The sequence below is a fragment of the Sphaerodactylus townsendi genome, linkage group LG04 (assembly GCF_021028975.2).
Source record: "Sphaerodactylus townsendi isolate TG3544 linkage group LG04, MPM_Stown_v2.3, whole genome shotgun sequence".
NCBI classification, from domain to species: domain Eukaryota; kingdom Metazoa; phylum Chordata; class Lepidosauria; order Squamata; family Sphaerodactylidae; genus Sphaerodactylus; species Sphaerodactylus townsendi.
Window position 1 is genome coordinate 71,265,331 of NC_059428.1, and position 20,262 is coordinate 71,285,592.

At 44.1% G+C, this 20,262-nt stretch overlaps 1 protein-coding gene across 5 annotated transcripts in view; it reads right to left on the reverse strand.

Annotated features, from left to right (window-relative positions):
* Nucleotides 1–942: 942 nt before the first annotated feature.
* The window catches only part of LOC125432139 (heat shock transcription factor 2 binding protein), a 41,149-nt gene continuing 21,829 nt past the window's right edge, over nucleotides 943–20,262 (reverse strand). For all 5 annotated transcript variants that reach the window (XM_048495523.1, XM_048495521.1, XM_048495520.1 and 2 more), the window contains exons 7-8: nucleotides 13,892–13,995; nucleotides 943–1,472 (exon numbers count right to left, since the gene is read on the reverse strand). In XM_048495523.1, coding sequence (XP_048351480.1) covers nucleotides 1,264–1,472; nucleotides 13,892–13,995 — 313 coding nt within the window. In that variant the 3' untranslated portion in view covers nucleotides 943–1,263. The remainder of the gene's footprint in view (nucleotides 1,473–13,891; nucleotides 13,996–20,262) is intronic.

Here is a 20,262-nt window from a genome sequence, read left to right on the forward strand (position 1 = left end):
TTGCATTTACAAGTAGTTGAAAAACAAACTGGATTTTGACCACTCAAACTCATATATTTGTTTAATTAGAAGATGGTGCCTGCAACATGCCATTCAGTGGTGCCTGGTCCAAACCCTGGCTTTTGGGATGCCTCCAGCAATGGCCTAGTTTGTACTGCTAAGTAGTTGAAGAACAAGGAATTTGCTGCAGCAATAAAGTTTTGAAAATTCAACTCACACATTTCTAAAATCAGAAAAGAGAATCCTGCAAGGAACCTTAGGCCAGTGTTCAATAACCTACTTTGTGCAATAATTGGAATAATTTTCCAAGAAATATACTGCATTATGGTTAACAAACAGTAATCACATCAAAGTACAGAGAACTCTTTCCTGATAGGAAATATTTGCTCTTGTTCTTTATCAGTTTTGACTCCTGTAATTATCGATAAAACGTTCAGAGTAGAAAGGACCTCAGTACTCATCCCGACTTACCTTCTGCGCAAACATAGATAACATGTCCTTAACTATCTACCAACAATTAAAGATGTGTGGAATAGCTTGTTAATTCTCCAAGTTACTGATTTGCAGAGGGAGTAAGGGTATTTCTAAACAAGATCAATATACAGTGTGGTACTCCTACTTACAACAGCCAGCACAGGGTCTTGATATGCAGCCTGGATTTTGAAGCTACCCCTTTCTCTTGAGGTAGATGTTTTGTTTTCATACCTCTGGTTTCCCAGCTGCCCTTTAAACTACAAGCAGTAGCTCCACAAAGTCTTAATGTTCCTTACCCATCAATAAGCCTTTTCAAAATTTATCATTCACATCAATATAATCCAAATTCCTCAGTTATACACACTTTTCCGTTGCTGTCAAACACAGAAGATTAAAAGTTATTCCTAATTGGTATCAGTCGAATAGGAGGAAAGTTGGTGTGGTTAAGGCATGAACATGACTCCAAAGAAGAGGCACTTGATTTTATCCAGAAATTGAATAGACACATTAGAACTATTATTAATTTTTTTTAACCAACTTTTGGCAAAGCTATAACATCAGCTTTTGCACAACATTACTAACAGGGTTGTTATCATGTGGTTACCATATAAAACCTGATGCATGCTACTTCTAGCTATGACGGAATGAGCTTCTCCTGCACATGCAAAAAAGACAGTTTCTCAAATGCTAGTTTCTCAATGTTAAAATGAACTACAGTGTTTTACAGACAACCACAAAACTCAAAATAATCTTAAAGGTTCAAAAGATAATGTCATAGCAAATGCACTTTTATATTTCACACTCTAATACTTTCATGTCCTCAAGCAGTTCTTGTGCCAGCACTTGGAGATCTCCATTACGGCACTTCGACAGCATGAGAATACGTGGCAATGGCATAGTGTCACGTATCTTGCCAGCTGACTTGGCCAAAACCTCTGGCTCCAAAATCACAGACTGGAGAAGTCGTAGCACATGAAGGCATACTTCTGGATCTGGATCTAGACGTGATAAAGAAAATAGTCTAAGCAAAGTTCCATAATAGCATCCATATGAAGGTTTTCTAAGGCTGACTTTAATCAAAATCATTTTGTAACCTTGCTCTACATTTCAGCTGTAAAGATCTCATCAATGCTTATTTAAGTCATATTACTGATTTTTGCATTGTACCAAGCGGTTCTCAAATAATGTGGCATAAAATTGGGTCGCAACCTTGTAGATTACTAAAGCAGAACTGTCTTGTGTGGTGCTTTTTTTATTCTTCATCAGTAAACTGTGGATGGCACTCGGGGCTTAGAGGGCTCTGATGTAGAAAAAAAATCAGATTAAGCCCTGCTGCTGACCAGGGGTGAATTTTATATTAATTTATTTAATAAATTAATTCATTCATACCCTACTTTTCTCCCTAAATGGGGGCCCAACATGGCTTACATCACCCTGTCCTCCATTTTATCCTCACAAAACTCTGCAAGGTAGGTTAGGCTGAGAGAGTGTCTGGCCCAAGGTCACCTACTGAGTTTCCAGGGCACATCTGAGGATTCATACCTGGGTCACAAGATTCTAGCCCAACATCCTTAATCACTTACCAGACAGGCAGCTAGACTTTTTGGATAGCATCATAGAGATGTGTGATTCTACAACTTCGCCCTTTTAAGAAATTGCCAGATGTGCATTAATAAGTGACTCTAAGATACAGCCACTTATCCCTTATATGTTTTCCCCCTACAAGTGGGGTACAAAATAACTGCAGAAACTAATCATTTTCACTTCTGGAGTACTTATTTTACTGCAGTCCATATAACATATCAAGGTACAAAAACACCTCATGAATGTTTTATAGAAAAGTCATTCAGGCAAGCATTTTTAAGTGCTCTAGAGTGATACAGACTTTCTAATCCTTCCTGATAACCTGCAAAACACTAGGTTCTTTGTGTACCAAAATGCCTCTTAGTGTACAACAATGTTCCTGGGATACAAAAACGTTTCAGATACAAATATTAGAAATTATTACATGTTTTCCTTTAAAACTTATGAAAGTTTGTTAGTTTTCTAACATTCTAGATTTAAAACATCGTTCTTGTTGTTTCAAAATTAAAAACAAAAACTACTGCTTTATGAGGAATAGAACAGGTATGAGTTATTCAATGTACAAAGCAAATAGGTGAATCTTCTCAAACATTCCACCTCATTTGAAAGTCTGTTTTCAAGCTGTCAGTGTATGGATACAGTGGAACACCTTAACAATTGCCACAACTGACACAAAATTTTGTGGGACATTGTTTTCCCCTAAATACAGTGAAATTAGCTTGGGGTTAAAATATATTCCACAATACAAATTGTGAACATTTTTTTCCAAGCACAGAAGCGGTGTTAAGGCTGTAATATTCTGTACATATAGTAGTCAATAAGTCCAAAGAACAAAGTGGAGGTCACTTCTAACTAAACATGGATAGGACTTGTAGTAATGCACTGCTGACCCAGCAGCACCGTGGTAGAACGTTGGCACACCAGCGGACCTACGGCCTTCTGGTCGCACCGCACCCCCACTCCTCATCCCCCTATGAGTCACGGGTCATGAACTATCTGGCTCACAGTCACTAGGTGTCTCAGACAAAGGGACAATGGGCCCCTGCCCCCAGGTGAGGATTAGACCCAGACGCTTCGATGTCTCCTCTCCGCGATCGTGAGCAGCCAGGTGAGATCATGCATCCGCCATGATGATTCCAGGTCTCCCCGTCTCCCCGCCATCTCCCTCATCACCCACCTCCTTTAAGCACGCCCACAAGGAAACCTCTACTAAAAGGTGGCAGCGAGATTCAGCACAGGCGGTGAGTTGTCAGGATCACGAAATCCCGCTGGCTTCCTGTTGCTGACGCTCTCCGCCAGATGAAACCTCCTCCGCGTCTCGCCTATTCCTTAGCGACGACCCTGCGGGGTTGACTACAAGCTGGTGCCAAAACCCGGGAATCCTCGAACCTCCACCCTGCTCACCGGCCGCTTCTGGAAAGGGGCCGGGCGACATCGAAGTCCGCTGGATCGGGCGCGATCCAGGGACTAATGCTGCATTATCGCCTGTCCTCTGGATCGGCAAGATCCAGGAGACACGCGTCCTAGGACACTCTCTCAACCGGTCGAACACTGGTGGAGTATGGGAGCTTGCAAAAGCTGGGCTTATGACAAGCACTCTGGACGACCCGAAAGCGTTAGCCAAATGCAGTGGCCCCCCGTGAAAGAGAAGGGAGCTTTCGCTAAATTGGTTGGGGAGATTGCAGCCCAGTGTCCCTGGTGCCCAGAGGGGGGGACATGGAATCTTAAGGACTGGGAAAACATCGGGCGCACTCTTCGCGACAGAGCCTCACGATGTCACTGCCACTGACGGAGAGATAATGTTATGTCGCCATCAGGCCTGCAGGCGAGACTCCATGGCTCCCTTTGCTGTAGGTCACTCTTTTCGATCTTTTCACCTTCAATTTCAACCTCGGAATTTTCTCTATCCGCCAAATTGGACGCCTTCGTCCTCCTTCTGGCCCCTTTGCTCCTTCTTCGGGGCCTATTTCAACTTCCCTTCCGCCGCTCAGCCGCCGCCTCCCCTTTGTTCGGCTTCATTTTCCTCAAGCCACGATTTCCCCATCAGCGCCTATACACGTATCGGCGCTGGGTTTCAAAATCCCTGCAAAGCGGGGAATCCACGCATCTGCGCGGAGGAAGGAAACCCTGACGGAAGATGATGCCTACCTCCTCGCAGTGTCCTGAGCGCCTGCTCTTCCTCCGATCCTCCTGCCTCTATGCCTTCACTTGAATCTAATCTAAGCTCACAGTTGATCTTTAAATCTCGCTGCCTGCCCCTCCTCTGCGTTTCTATTCCCAGCTCTTGCTCGCTCCTTCTATTTCTGAAGTCTCATGCCTCCCGGCTAGTGCCACATTACAGAATGGCGCGCATTTCAAAATCCCTGCAAAGTGCGTAACCACTGATTTGCAGCCGGAAGAAATGCTGACGGAAGAAAACGCCAATATTCTGGCGCTATGCCCAGTCCATCCCACTAACCAAGAGGACTGCCGTTTTGAACCCTCCTCAGAACGTCCTAAAGCCGATCTACAGGACAAAGAGGCATGGAGAGGGGAAGATGCTCAAAGACGAGCGGCCTTAAGCCTAGAGTCCTTCATAAAGAGGAAGCCCCCTTGGCCCCCTCCAGCCGTAAGGTTCAAGCCAGATTTCATATAGCCTCTGAGCACGTGCAGGGCCCCTAAGCTCAAAGCACCCAGTAGCAGCAAAAATCGCCAGTACCTCAGGAAGGAGTGAGGATCCCACGTCATGAGGAGGAGCCACCCTGGGTGACCCAGATGGTGGGCTTCTCGAGTTTGGGTGCAGCCATTCTCATAGAGATCTGCACCACGTGCCTGCCTCTAGGACCCTGTTTGAGCCAGTTTGGAACCATGCCATAGAGGGTCAAAGGTTTGCGCAATTCACCTACTCCACTCTCACCTAACCTTTTCTTCTCCCACAGCAACACGAGGAACTGCCGACCCCTCCTGCTCTCACGTGGGGGTCTGGATGCTTAAACTCATGTTATTTCCCTCTTAGGTTTGTCTCTCAATTGTCTGTTCCACAAATGATCCAGTTTGGAAACACTTCACATGGAATTAAGACAAGGACTAACCCCACTTCCTTTTCACCCCCGCTTATATTGGTAAAATGCTCTCACAGAAATCCCAACTATGATTGAGTCGCCTTGTTTAAAATGCTCTCACAAGAAAACCATCTTCAGCAAGAGAGAGAGAGCAAGGTCTTGAGTCAAAGTTGCAATCCTCTTCATTACATTATATATGCTCATGTATGCTTATGTATGTTCTGTGGGTCTTGCCCTTTTAAAAGGGACCCCTAAGGTTCTTCCCTCATGAGAGGAATTTTTCCCCATTGCCTCTAAGCTATGCTCTTATGCTTCAATTTAAAGTTTCTCTTCTTTTGATTATATGTGCCAATGCCCTGAAAGGTGTCACCCATTCTGCCTCAAGCCACCTCCATTTTAGTTTTAACCCTCAAAATTCTTCTTCAAGCCTTTTCTTGAGAACCTTTTCCTTTGTCTATCTGAGCCTACACTGCCACATTGGCGCGTATGCAAGTCTACATGTGTGGTAGCTGTGAATTATTTTCATGTTCCCACAATTTCTGCTGAGCCCCCCCCCCCCCCCCTGGCTAGCCACAGTGCCAGGGGGGATCTCTCAGCCACACCTATCTTACACAGCCTCCGCTGTGAAGGTAAAAGCGAGCTCAAACCGGCCAAAGTCTCCTTACAGGAGGGGAAGGTAGAGCTGACTTCCAAACCCTTCCCCCCCGCCGCCTCTCTTTTCTGCACCCCCTCCTTCTCTCTTAAGTGGGCTGACGCACCCCACTCCTAGATCTGGGATCTGACAAAAGGTTTTTTTTCTTGCAAACCCCTCTCAAATTGCTCGTGTGATCAAACCTCAAGCCCAGGAACTGTTTTCTTTTGCATCTTTCTCTAAAATTTTCCCATGAATGCTATATTACGATATGACTATAATTGTGAATTCGTTTAAGCTGCCGACCTGGTTGTGACCTCTCCCTTCTCCTAAGCCTTCGGGCAATTCGCTGCCTTGTGTAACAGCTTGCGGGTTGCAAGTGATCGCTATCGGAATGGGCCAACTGCACCTAAGGAAAGCTTGGCCAAAACAAACGAAAAGAAAGGGGAGTAGTTCCCCCCCCCCTATTGACCCAATCAAGGTCTCATCCAGCAGACCATATCCAAAGTAATCTTCTCTATTCTCTATCAAAAAATTGACCGTCTCCGACTTCCACCTCCAGTGCTTCCCGCTTTCCATTGTCATCTATAAGAACTAACTCAGCCAGCACGCAAAACCTCTGGGGGAAAAGCTGCCGCTTGTTTTTTTTCTCTTCTATACAGGAGTCCAGCTCGCCATGCTGTGGCCAGCCCTATCCCGAGAGATGGAGCTCGGCCTCCCCTGGAGGATCCCGACCTCACCGGGGCCCTGTTGCTGAGAGCCCGGACACCCCCCAGCCTGGGCCAAGATGGGAGGGACCCTCTCTGGAACCAGTACACCCATTCTTTCCACGGAGATCGCAACCCTCGCTGCCCCCCCCCAGGGGAATGTGGCAGCCTGGGGCCAGCTATGGCTCAAAGGTTGACGCCAGTGTCGCTGCTCCCTCATCTACAGCCGCCATTCTCTCTCCCTCTCTGCCGCCCCCTGGCTGAAACTTGGAATTGCAGCCAGGAACATTCCTGATAGATTTAACCCTTGGAACTCTCCGCTGTTTTCAGCCGCTTGAATAATTGTTGGAACACGCCTGCTCTCACAACCTTGCTCGTGAGAGTCACTGAACTCCGTAATGCTAAAGATATCATCAGTAGCTCCCCTTACGCTCTTGAGAAACCCATGGACTTCTAACGCCATATCGCTTCTAGAAGCTTTGGTAGTCAAACAGCAAGAGCTATGCATTGGATAATTATGCAACCACGGGTTGCTCTCCTTCCTTACATCTTAGCCTATGTAAATTGCTTAGCTATGTTTATTGTTTTCATTTATATAAATGATGTCGCCTATCTACAAACATGCATGTCTTGTATATATTGTTGCCAACGCGAATGTCTGATGCCTTGCCTCTTTATGCCCATTGGAGCCGAATTTCCAAGGGAATTGTTGAGTACTATGACCCGACTGATTATTGAAGTTACCGTACGCCTTAATTTTAGAAGCATCGTGATTTAAGGTTGCTGTATTCCCGCCTATCTGCCTAAGCCGGGACTCTTCTACTGCTCGTCTCACCATTGTTTTGTGCATCAGGGCTTCACCTCGGGAGCCTGGGCACCGGTGCCGCTCCGCCCCTCCCCTCGACCCCCCCTTTGCCGGAGATGGTACGCAGCTGCCTCTGCGCCATATGAGTATAGCTTCCCTTTAATTTTGTGGGAGTCTCCCCGACTTACTCTCATGTAACACTAAGACTATCGGCCGTTCTGGCCTTTCGTGCCCTTGCTAAGGGTCTATCAATCCTACCTCTCCAATGCCTTCTGGATGCCCTGGCCTCCTCGAGCAGCAGGGGAACCTCACGTTTAGCGATCTTAGATAATCGTACGCTTATTGATTACTTTATTGTTGTTGCATCACCAAGTATTGTGAAAATGTACGTAATATGTAAGGTTTTAATCTCTCTGATAATTCTCAATTGATTCATAAGGAAAGCGCGCCGAATTGCAGGAAGTTGTATCTAATCTGAAGTATGCGATGTTTTGTTCCAATGGTGGTCAGCCCTCTGGAGCTGGCTGGCCGGGAGGATGGTTAAGTGCTATTGTACAGCTCTGCATTGGTTTAATTGTACGCCCCATTAATGGATCTTGTTTCCGCTCAATGTATGTCTAATATTGCCTGTAACCTATGTAAGAAGCCCCTCGACTTTCCCCTTACCTCGCAAATCCAAAGCTCTTAATGTTGCACATGCTAGCCTCGGCCAAGCTTGACCAAACGGCGTGGAGGGGACAAGCCGCCCTTTTAAATCATTTCCTAGCATTTCGGCCTTCCTTCTAAAACGCAAAAAAGGAGGAGATGTAGTAATGCACTGCTGACCCAGCAGCACCGCGGTAGAACGCTGGCACACTCAGCTGACTCACGGCTTTCTCTGGTCGCATCTCGCGACTTGCACTCCTCATCCCCCTGTGAAATACGGGTCATGAACTATCTGGCCTACAGTCACTAGGTGTCTCTCAGACAAAGGGACAATGGGCCCCTGCCCCCAGGTGAGCATTCGCACCATCTTCTGACGCTTCTCTCCGCATCGTAGGTGCCAGGTGTGAGATCATGCATCAGGCTACGATGATCTCCAGGTCTCCCGGTCTCCCGCTCATCTCCCTACCCACCTCCTTTACACGCCCACAAGGAAACCCTAATAAAAGGTGTGAGAGACCAGCACAGGGCAGAGTTGTCAGGATCACGAAATCCCGCGCTTCCTGTTGCTGACGCTCTCCGCCAGATGAAACCCCTCCTCCGCTACCCTTCTATTCCTTAGCTTTGTAATTTTACCTGCGGGGATGACTACAGGACTGAGCCTTAACCTTTATATTTCTCACTACTGTTACCTGATCCTGACTATTAAAGTTATTTCCTGAATAGTTCCACCATAAGTCAAAGGTCTCTCAAATGATTTCTTCCAGGATAAAAGATCTATGGATGATTATAGCAGGAGGCCTACAATATTTGGAAACACCGTGATTCTCTAGAACTCTCAAGGGAATTTCCTACCACTTGTAGTAGCAGGGAACATAAAATGATATCATATCTTCCCAAAGGACTGGTACAGAAACATTTCTGGTGATTTTTTAAACAGTCTGTTAATCATTTAAAGAAAGTATTCTGAGTGCTTGTATGTGCTAATCATCTGAAACAGAACACAAGTTACTTTATTATAAAATGCTAATACAATTTTAACAATAAATTAAAAATCTATCTTAACTTTACTGTTTGACAGCCAACACTGTACTGCTTGATGTCACCAGCATTCAGCCACTATCAAACGCAGCTGATAAGGCATACAGCTACTGCAGTCACATGTGTTACTGGCAGTATACTCTCAGATGAACTATTCTCTGTAATGGGGCTTAAGTAATTACATTACATCAATGCTAAACTGTTCATCTGTAATAGGCTCTGTAAGTGTGATGTGAATTCAATTGGGCACGTGCATGCAGCATTCTTAGGTCATCAAATGCAGAAGCAGAATTTATCACCCCGACAAATAATGGGTACTAAGTTCAAGCTTGACTAATTTACTAGCTTTTCCAAATACCCCCCACTGGTACTAAAACATTTTAACATCATGTCATGCTGGCAATGACTGAGTTTTATTATGGCTTGGCCAACAGCAACACACAGAAAGCTGTAGTCCTGTGAACTTTACCTGAAAGAATCTCATTGAAGTCAGTGGAGCTTACTTCTTAGTAAGCATGATCAGGCTGCAATTGAAATTGTGGTCACAGGGAGTAAAGCACAGTAGATATCTTTTTATTGCTAGCATTAACGTCATTGGATGGTTTCAATGAAGGAATTAATTGTGAGAGGGCCTGAGCTGGGCAACTGATGTGTCTCCTCTGTGATGAGCGTGTCAGTTCGGCAGATTGATGGGAGCGATTTGGTAAAAGAATCTATTGTGAAAGAGGGCGGGAAGAGAATGTATTTTTCTTTTTAAAAAAAGAAACTAAAGATTAATGTATTGACAGGTTTCTGTTTTCCACTCTTTCCACTCCCTGTATTCTTTTAGATTTCTGCCCTCAGGATGAGGACAGAACAACAGATCTTGCTATTCTCTCCATGGCTGGTCTTGCGCAATGTGGGACTTCAGAAGGCCATGAAGATGAACAGCTGCTTCAGAAACTGCCATGTGCTCTTCCCCAGAAATACTACACTTGATCTTAGCTGATACACCCTCCCCCCCCCCAAGTGATAAACAGGGGCCAGTGCTGATACTTAAAAAGAAAATCCCTGAACAACAAACATATTTGCGGTGAACTAGGCCTCAATGCTATACATAGGCTGAAATGCGCCTATTCTGGGGTTGCCAGCTCTGAGTAGGAAAAATCCTGGAGATTTGGGGGTGAAGCCTGGGGAGAGTGTGGGGTTTGGGGAGGGGTGGGAACTCAGCACCACAGATTCTGCCTTCCAAAGCAGCCATTTTCACCACAGGAACTGATCTCCAGAGTATGAAGATCACTGTAATTATGGGTCATCCACAGGCCCCAAGTGGAGGTTGGCAACCCTACCCCAGGCTCATGAGCAATACCACACATTGCACCAGATCCAGGCGGATGGAAAGCTTCCAGACACCTGCTAATGCCAGATGGTTTAACCAATGGGAAATGTTAAATCTACTTAGGGGACAGCAGTCTCCAGTTTGCACCATTTGAAGGTTTCAGATATTTCCCTAAGGTGTGAAGGCAGAAAATGTTTTACTGAGAGTTAGGGAGAAGTGGTAAAAGGCTTGACAAAACAGTCAGCAAAGCTCTCACCTGCACTCTTATCTAGTCCATAAAATCCAGCTTAGAAAAAAGCCACGATTTGAAGGCAGGCATGTCTCATTAGTTAAGTTCCCAAACATGTAGCTGTTTTGGAAGAGTTTTTTTTTTCCAGTTGTAACAAACTCCCAACAAACTGCTAAATGTACTTATCCAAAGAGACATTCTGTCTCAATGTCTCTTTCCAAATTCCAGATTAGCCCCTCCTATGGACACACAGCAAGCCTAAACCTTCACATCTGCCAAAGTGCTGGAAGGCATTTTATTTTGTGCTACTAAGGCTACACAGATATGGGGTTATTTTTAAAGTACTGTATTTTAGTGGTTGCTAGCATAGGTTTTATTATAGGTTTTCTTGGATTTTGACTATAGCACCGTTGTCTATTGTGAACAGGCTAGACATTTAATAACACACTATACCCTAAGCTGGAAATTAATGAAGCTACCGACCAAAGTACCCATGTCCAAAGCTAGCTGCAGAATTTTTTTTTTTTTTTGGCCTTTGGAACAGAGAACTTTTCAGACTCGTATTTCCATCACCACTTGTAATGTTTTACTCTGTGTTTTCAGATGCCAAGTAATTTAATTCCATGCTAGACCAGTGATGGTGAACCTTTTAGAGACTGCCCAAACTGCAACTCAAAACCCACTTATTTATTGCAAAGTGCCAACACGCTTAGTAGCGAACTCTGTGCTGGGGCAACGGCGCACTTGTCCACAGAGTTGTTGCAGTTGTTTCTATGTTCAGAGCTTCCCCTCCATATGATAGAGGATATAAAATTACATTAATCAAATGGGCAGCCCAATCCAGGTGGTGGTGGTAAATGGAGTTGTGGAAGATGCATGAGCCCACACTAGCACCACTGCCCAGAATGCCAACATAAGGGACAAATGCACCAGTGGGAGTTCAAAAATGAGGGCACTGGGGAGCAGTGGCTGGGGATGGTGGAGAGGCATTCCCTCCAGTGGTGGGATTCAGCCCTCGAACCAGCTGAATCCCACAACCCCAGGGGAGGGCGAGTGAGGGGTTTTTTTGAGCCCCAGAGAAGCTTGGAAACCCCCCGCGTTGGGCCCTCCTTGGAAGGCCAAGCAAGGAGACTTTTACAGTCCAGGAGAAGCCTGGTGCCCCCTCGCTGGGCCCTCCACAACTTACCAGTGGCCGGGAGAGGAACTCCTGCCCCAGTCGGCAGGGCCTGCTCCCCAGATGAGTCCGGGCTGCACAGCTCGTCCCAGAGGCAAAGCTGGAGCTGTGGGGTGCCTGGCAAGCATCTGGCCAAGATGGGGTTCATGGTGTTGGCCCGGACAAGCCTGAGGCCCCCCAGAAAGGCCCAGCAGCCACCAGGACCACCCCAGGCAACATAGGTGGTCCCAGGGGATGCAGCTGGCAGACCAAAGGAGCCACGATCTGCCAGCAATGGTGCACATGCCCACAGAGAGGGCTCTGAGTGCCTTCTCTGGCATGCGTGCCATAGGTTTGCCACGACTATGCTAGACAATACCAAATATGCTGTCCCACATAAGATCAGCTTTTTCATTGTAATACTGATTTTTGAAGGGTATGTTTTAGACCCTAAACTCCAAATGGCAAAATTGGTTGACTTTTGATTATTCTGCTATTGTGTATATTTTCAAGTGAATAATATATCTGATGGCAGAACTCAGGGATTCCAATATTAAAAGCCAGTCTGCCATGTAGTCTTTCAAACTTTAAGGACAATAGTACCTGATGTGTCTTTTTCTGTTAATAGTCAGAAAAGATGGACATACAGAATTCATAACTTAATTTTTCATGTCACATGCAAAGTTTCTCAATTGAGGTTGATCTTTTCTGACTGACCTGTCCTTTCATAAATCTCTTTCATACAGCTCACATAGTCCTACTCTCTCCCTTTGATAAAATCCATCCTCACTTTCTTACCTCGCTTTTCCAACACATCTTTTCTTGCAAATTATACACATTTAGTGCCTGGTGCTTTAAAATATGGGAATAAGGTTAACCCTGACCTGGATAGCACAGAAGGTCAAGTGGATCGAAGGGGTCTGATTGGGGAATGCCAGCTGCTGACCCAGGAAAGCATGCAGCCAGTGACGTAGCGCTCAGGGGGCGGGGGGAGGGCGTCTTGCATCAGGCATGTGCCAGGGCGGAGGCGTTCCAGGGCGGGGGCTGGCAGGGGAGCAGGGCACACACATGCCCCAGGAGCAGTTTCCCCTTGCTACGGCTCTGCATCAACCATTAAGAACTATGGGGTGCTCCTAGATGTCTCCCTATCAAGGGAGGCCCAGGTAGTAGGCACTGTTTGAGTAGCGTTTTTCATCTATGCCAGGAACAGCAGCTGGAGCCCTATCTTTTCCAGACTGATTTAAACACTATGATCCATGTGAAGATCACCTCCAGGCTAGACTGTTGTAATTTGCTCTAGAAGCTCCAATTCGTCCAGAATGTGGCAGCAAGGGATCCTCGAGGCAGACATACATACAACCTGTGCTCCACCAGCTGAATTGGCTTCAGGTGGAGCACTGAATTAGGTTTAAGGTTCTTATACTAACATACAAAGCCGTAAATGGTTTGGGACCTGCATACCTATGAGACTGCCTCTTCTGGTACCACACTCCAAGAGCTCTTCCATCGGCAAATTCCAACTTACTGGTGATCCCTGCCCCTAAGGAAGTCCAGCTTGTCTCAAACAAGACCAGGGCTTTTTCGACCCTGGTTCCAGCCTGGTGGAACACTCTGTTTGAGGAGACCAGGGCCTCGCACAGCTTAATACAGTACTGCAGAGCCTGCAAGACAGAGCTGTTCTGTCAGGCATATGGTTGAGGCAGCTACAGTTATCATTGAGGCTTCCCCCAACCATTGTTAACTTCCATCAACAGCTAATATTTAACATCTATTATCTCTAACTTGTTCTGACTGATAATTACCAACAAGTTGTCAGGGCCCCCTCAATACGGTGGGTTTTTACTGTTACATTTAGTTCTGGTTTGCCACTTGGATTATTTTATCTTTATTAGTTGTTCTATTTGGATATTTTAATATTCATTATTAATGTTACTTGAATGTTTACAGGATTGTCGTGAGCTACCCCTAGCCCAGGAGGGGAGGCCGGTCAAATCTAATAAACTAAATAAATCTTGTCAGATCTCAGAAGCTAAGCAGAGTCAGCCCTGGCTAATGTTTGGATGGGAAAATTCCATGGAATAGAAGGGTCATGACACAGGTCACCGTAAGTCAGCTATGACTTGACAGCACTTTCCACCATCACCAAGGAGGTTTGAATGTCTTTCCTTCCTTTAGAACATTAAGTCAGATGAGAATTTTGGATTTATATTCACATTTGTCACCTAGTGAAATCATGATCTGGTCCTGCATTCATTGAAGACCTTACCATTCAGAAGCCACCAGAGTAATGGAAAGAACCCAGGACTTTCACTGATGTACTTCAAGCCTTTCACGTTGATACTTACATTGTATAAAGACATCATCATTAACCTGGAATTAGAAAATGTGTTTAAAGGGAGAAGCGCAGTTTTGCATCACACGGTACACCTTGTGTTCAGCAACAAATGATTAATTTCCTCCATTCAAATAAACAAAGACACAATTTCTACCATTGGGCACGCCTATCTACATTGTTATTTCACTACGTGCTCCTTTTTAGTCAATCTTAAATTACAGGTGAGTACTATGTTACTAAAAAGGTGAGCAGTTTTGTACTAAAAAGGTGACAGCAGTTCAGTGCCACCAAACTCATCAGAATGGCCTTAAATGAACACACAACAGTTTCAGTGAAATCCTCTTAATTTGGAGTCCCCAGTGGACAGCCTATCATCCTGATTAAGCTACTTGTCCTGACAAACAGAAAAGGGCACTTTAAAAAATTAGCCTGAGGCGGCTTAGTTTAAAATCCTGTCACACAAGTACAAACTCCTAGACAAGTTTATCCTCTCACTTCACTCATTCGCTTTATACCTCCAAAGCCTTTGGTTAGGTTTTTTAAAAAAAAAACTTCTCTGAATGCCCTATGTCTTTAAAAATTTACTCGGCACCACTTTATTGCCTGGCTCCAGATGATCCTTTCACCAACAATGTCTTTTCTGAACCACAGTAATAGTCAGCCATAAAATGGCTATAAAATAGGTGCCTTATTTTTAATGCTTCACTGGAAATAATGCTACTTAAGACCTCGGTTGCGTCAGACCCTAAAGCATCCTAACTAAATCATGCAATTATGAACGAGGGGTGTTTTTACACATGTAGTGAGCCTTAATTAAGGTTGTACTGCTTGAGACTGCAGATAGGGTTTAATATAGTTAAATGCCACTCCATATGCCCTACCTGTCCCCCAAATCCCTGCACACTAGATGTCAAGAGAGAAGTGCTCTATGCTTTCTCCCTGGGGTAGTATCTTTCAGAAAGAACTGGAGGGCATTCAAGTCATGTCAGCCGCTACACAGTCTGAAGTGATATAGCCTAATTACAGGTTCATTATCTCAGTGAGATGAAGGCTTCCTTATTTTCCAGTGCCATCTTATGCAGAGTTACACCCTTCTAAAATCACTGAATTTAAGGGGCTTTGTTTAGGACGGTACTACTAGTATTGGATTCTAAAAGCCATGGTCAGTTATGAATTAGGACAGTGACTTTCCACTATTAGACAAAATGAACTGAGGAATCTCAATACTGCATTTCCTTCTTGGCAAAGATAGAGTACAAATTGTTACACACAAGGATGCACTACAGCACATATGACCATATTTCCATGCTGCTGTACGTAAAACCACTGTAACTAGAAAACATGGTCTACAGTATTACAGCAGCAGTGAGAGAGGTATCAAGTTTTTGTTTTTACTGTTCATGTGCTTTTAACAGCAGCCCCCATCCAAGTGTATTAGATGAAATCTAATGAAATCTGAAATATTTCCAACTGCTATACCTCTGTACCTTTTACACCAAAGAACCCTTTAAAACAGCCTGGTCTTTCAAACAACTCCTGGGTCAAAAAAAACAACCCAGGCTTATATAATACTAGCAGGATCTGTGGTAGACCTGTCCCTGCACTTTAAATGTTGGCATGAAATGGCTCTCTTTCACCTCTCGGGCTCAGAAAGACATCATTTGGAAGCATCCATTGTATTTCCGGGAAGCAGAAAGAAAGTGTTCTGCCATTGGATGCTGATGAGTGAAAAGGCTGTGAAGAGGTTCAGGGTAGGATTGAATGGCAGGGAGCTGAACTTTACCTTACAGCCACTGCAGCACATTCCTGGGGGCTCATCCCGCGACTTCAGAGCATGACACCAAGCACAGGGTGATCAAAGTCCAAGATCAATCACCTTGTCTCCACAGTAATCAATGTGAGATCCATATTCAAAACCCGACAAATATTTTTTAGTCCAAGGTGATAATTTGATTTGTAATCTTTTTTTATTGTATTTGACTGTAGTGGTCTGGTTAACATGAGGGTTGTTAGAGGAATATTTTTTCACAGCCTCTCTATGAACTTCAGGGTGACATTCAGCATACCTCATCACAGCCTGTCTGTGAACTTCGGGGTGACATTCAGCATACTTCATCACAGGCTCTCTATTAACTTCGGGGTGACATTCAGCATACCTCAGCACAGCCTGTCTGTGAACTTCGGGGTGACATTCAGCATACTTTTTCACAGCCTCTTTATGAACCTCTGGGTTGTTTTTCGCATATTTTGCAGCAGCTTCCTGTAGTTGTCTTTTTCTAACCAAATCTGTAAATTGATTTCTGCGTTTAATCCCTCTCCTCCCTTTAGCTGTTTCAACAGAAGGAACAGGTTCATATGCAGTGAGGAGGTCAGTGGTAGAATCCAGTTGGACCAACATTGGCTCAATTGTGCTTGTTGCTTGGTGGGTGGGTTGTTTGATTCAACACATGGAAGTAAAGCGTCAAAGTGCCCTTCATTAAAATCTCCTGTGAAACTAATCATTTTTACTCCCCGTACTGCATCCTTTAGCTTGGCAAGCAGGTTTTTAACTGTCACCTTTAGAATGTTCACGCAGATGGCCAGAGTTCAACAATAACGCAGATGGCCAGAGTTCAACAGTAAATGTGTAATAACTCAAGTAAAACTGAATATTTTGAAAAATCCTTTCTTAGTGAGCACCTAAACCACATAATGAACTGGTGTGCCAAATTTCAAGCTTGTAGGTTCGGTGGTTTTTTAGTTCTTTTGTGTTAGTGAGCCAGTGAGTCAGTCAGTGGTATTTCACGTTTATAGATATAGATAAAACTGCAAAAGAAGCTTTCATTACAAGGCAATTACAAGAAATAACGGAAATTAAATTAATATAGTTATATTTCGTCGGTCGGAACAGGATTTCGGCTTAAAATACCAGATACAAACCTCAGTTAAAAAATTAAGCTACATCTCCCATTTGATCAGTGAGGGTTAGTGACTTTCTTGAGCCAATGGTGGGAGTAGTACTCCTTTTTTGCCTACACCATGTCCAGCATACTACTGAATAACCAATCACAACACGCCACATTACGCCTGGAACTAGGGAGATTATCTTCCAGATTTTGGGACAGAACTGCCCCTGGATTTGATACAGTATAATTACCAAACTGTATTAAAAATAAGAAAACCACAATCTGAATTATAACAACATCATTAAACCTTTTTTAAAAAAGAATGATAAAACTAAAATTGTCAATTTAAAAAATCTGATCAACCTGTATTCATTACACTTGGTAATTGGAATGTAACAGAAACTGCAACATTAATCTAAAATATACAGTGAAAGCAAGACAAGCTGTTTTAAAAGCAAAGTTCTATATATTTTACTGAAATTTATTATACTGCCCATTCTGAAATGTTATATCTCGTATTTGGAGTTCATTTACTGAGCATGTAAAGGAGCTAATGTAAGTAATAGCAATAAAATCAGTAAAGATTACAGTGATTCCAACAGTATACACAATAAAAATAACTGCTGCCAGGGAACAACAGTGTTACTACATTTCCTCTTCCCCTAATTACCAGTCTTGAATCTGGAGAGAAAACAAAGGGTTTTATCCTGGTATTAAAGAAACTAACTCTGAGTTCACAGATCTAGAACAAAACATTAACAATTAAGCTTTCTTTTATAAGCATTTCAGGGAGATCCTGGAGTACTTATTCAAATCACAAAAAGTCACCCACCATCCCATTATATTTACAGTGACCTACTCTTGTCAAACCACTTCTTACTGTTTACACAGCACTTTGAAAATATACACACGGGATAAGAGCTATACTCAGTTATTTTCAAAAGCCTCTAGAACTCTGTTTCATAACCAATTGCTGTGCTAATTTGTACACTTGCTAGTGACCTAAGAAAACTTTCAGTTTTTAAATATATTTATTCTCATATCTTTGCAACTTATAGTCAAAAACTTAATCTTACTGTCCTTCATATTTCCTTAGAAAAATGGTTTCAGTAGAAGAAATTTAAATAATTGCTGACAAATTAAAACAAAGTTATCTTAGGTTCTTGTAATTTAGTAATGTTACCATAGATGTATTTTACAATACATTCATAAGGAGGTCTACTCAGAATCCTACTCAAGTTTTTTCAATGAGGCTTATTCCCAGGAAAATGTTTTTAAATTTGCACTGTTAATCCACTTTTTTTTAATATGATTCCCATATGCAAACTCAGAAGTAAGCTTCCCTGATGGGCAGCTCCATGAGATTCAGAGAAGCCAAGTAAACTTATTTATCAGATATGCCAGAATGGGTTAGTACTTGGATGGGAGAACACGAAGTAATACTAGGATTAGAAAGAGAAAGAGTCAACATGGCTTTTGCAGAGGCAAATCCTATCTTACAAACTTAGAGTTCTTTGAGGGTGTAAACAGACATGTGGATAAGGGGGAACCAGTGGACATTGTCTACTTGGATTTCCAAAAGGCTTTTGACAAAGTTCCTCACCAGAGACTGTTGAGAAAACTCAGCAATGAAGGAATAAGAGGGGAAGTCCTCCTATGGATTAAAAGCTGGTTGAGAAACAGGAAACAAAGAGTGGGTGTAAATGGGAAGTTCTCACAATGGAGAGATGTCAGGAGTGGTGTCCCCCAAGGATCCGTTTTGGGACCAGTGCTCTTTAACCTATTCATAAATGACCTGGAAGTAGGGGTGGGTAGCGTGGTGGCCAAGTTTGCAGATGATACCAAATTATGTAGGGTGGTGAGAACCACAAAGGATTGCGAAGAGCTCCAAGCGGACCTTGATAAATTAGGTGAGTGGGCCCAGAAATGGCAAATGCAGTTCAATGTAGCAAAATGTAAAGTGATTTGCACATAGAGGGCAAAAAAAAAATCCAAACTTCCGCCACCACTTCACAGGGGTCAGTGCTATCAGTCACAGACCAGGAAAGGGATTTAGGCATCTTAGTTGATAGTTCCATGGGAATGTCAACTCAATGCATGACAGCTGTCGAAAAGGCAAACTCTATGCTGGGGATCATTAGAAAAGGAATTGAGAATAAAACTGCAAAGATTGTCATGCCCTTATATAAAACAGTGGTAGCCTTTGACGCGCGCCGGAGTACTGTGTCCAGTTCTGAGTCATGCATCTCAAAAGGATATTGAGGAGATAGAAAAAAAGAGAAGTGCAGAGAAGGGGCAACAAGGATGATTGAGGGACTGGAGCACCTTCCCTATGAGGAGAGGCTGCAGCGTTTGGGACTCTTTAGTTTGGAGAGGAGGCGGCTGAGGGGGGATATGATTGAAGTCTACAAAATTATGCATGGGGTAGAAAATGTTGACAGAGAGAATTTTTCTCTCTTTCTCACAATACTAGAACCAGGGGGCATTCATTGAAAATGCTGGGGGGAAGAATTACAGGACTAATAAAAGGAAACACTTCTTCACGCATAGCGTGTGATTGGTGTTTTGGAGATATGCTGCCACAGGAGGTGGTGATGGCCACTAACCTGGATAGCTTTAAAAGGGGCTTGGACAGATTTATGGAGGAGAAGTCGATTTATGGCTACCAATCTTGATCCTCCTTGATCTGAGATTGCAAATGCCTTAGCAGACCAGGTGATCGGGAGCAACAGCCGCAGAAGGCCATTGCATTCACATCCTACATGTGAGCTCCCAAAGGCACCTGGTGGGCCACTGCGAGTAGCAGAGAGCTGGACTAGATGGACTTTGGTCTGATCCAGCTGGCTTGTTCTTATGTTCTTATGTTCTTAGGATTGCTATGCAGAGAAGGCAAGGGCAAACCACCTCTGTTAGTCTTTTGCCTTGAAAACACTACTGGGTTTCCACACATTTGTCAAAAGGACTACTACTACTGAGCTGGCTAAGACTTGACAGCACTTTACAAACTACCCACCCCCTCATACACATTCAATTTCCCCATGCCTTTTGAGAAGAATTAAGTCAAGTATTATCTTAAGTTTCTGGAACAGAGCTTGCCCTCCCCAAGCCTGTTGCTGCTGGATGTGCTGTTCCTCCTTCCCCTTACCTGGCCCATCCTGGTTCCCATTGGTCAGGGACCTGGGGATCTTGCCTTGGTACTTCTCCCCGGCCCTCTGGCTGGACCCCATTGGCTAGTTGGGTGGAGTGGCCAGCAGCTGGGGGCTGGCCTGAGCAATCTCAATTGACATGGGCCTGGGTTCCCTGGCCCAGCTTGTGAAGTCTCTCCTTGGCTCCCCTTCTCCTTCTTTCCCTCTCTGTCTCACTTCCAGTCTCCGTTCCAATTGCTTTCCCTATTGCCATCCTCTGCTCTTGCCTCAT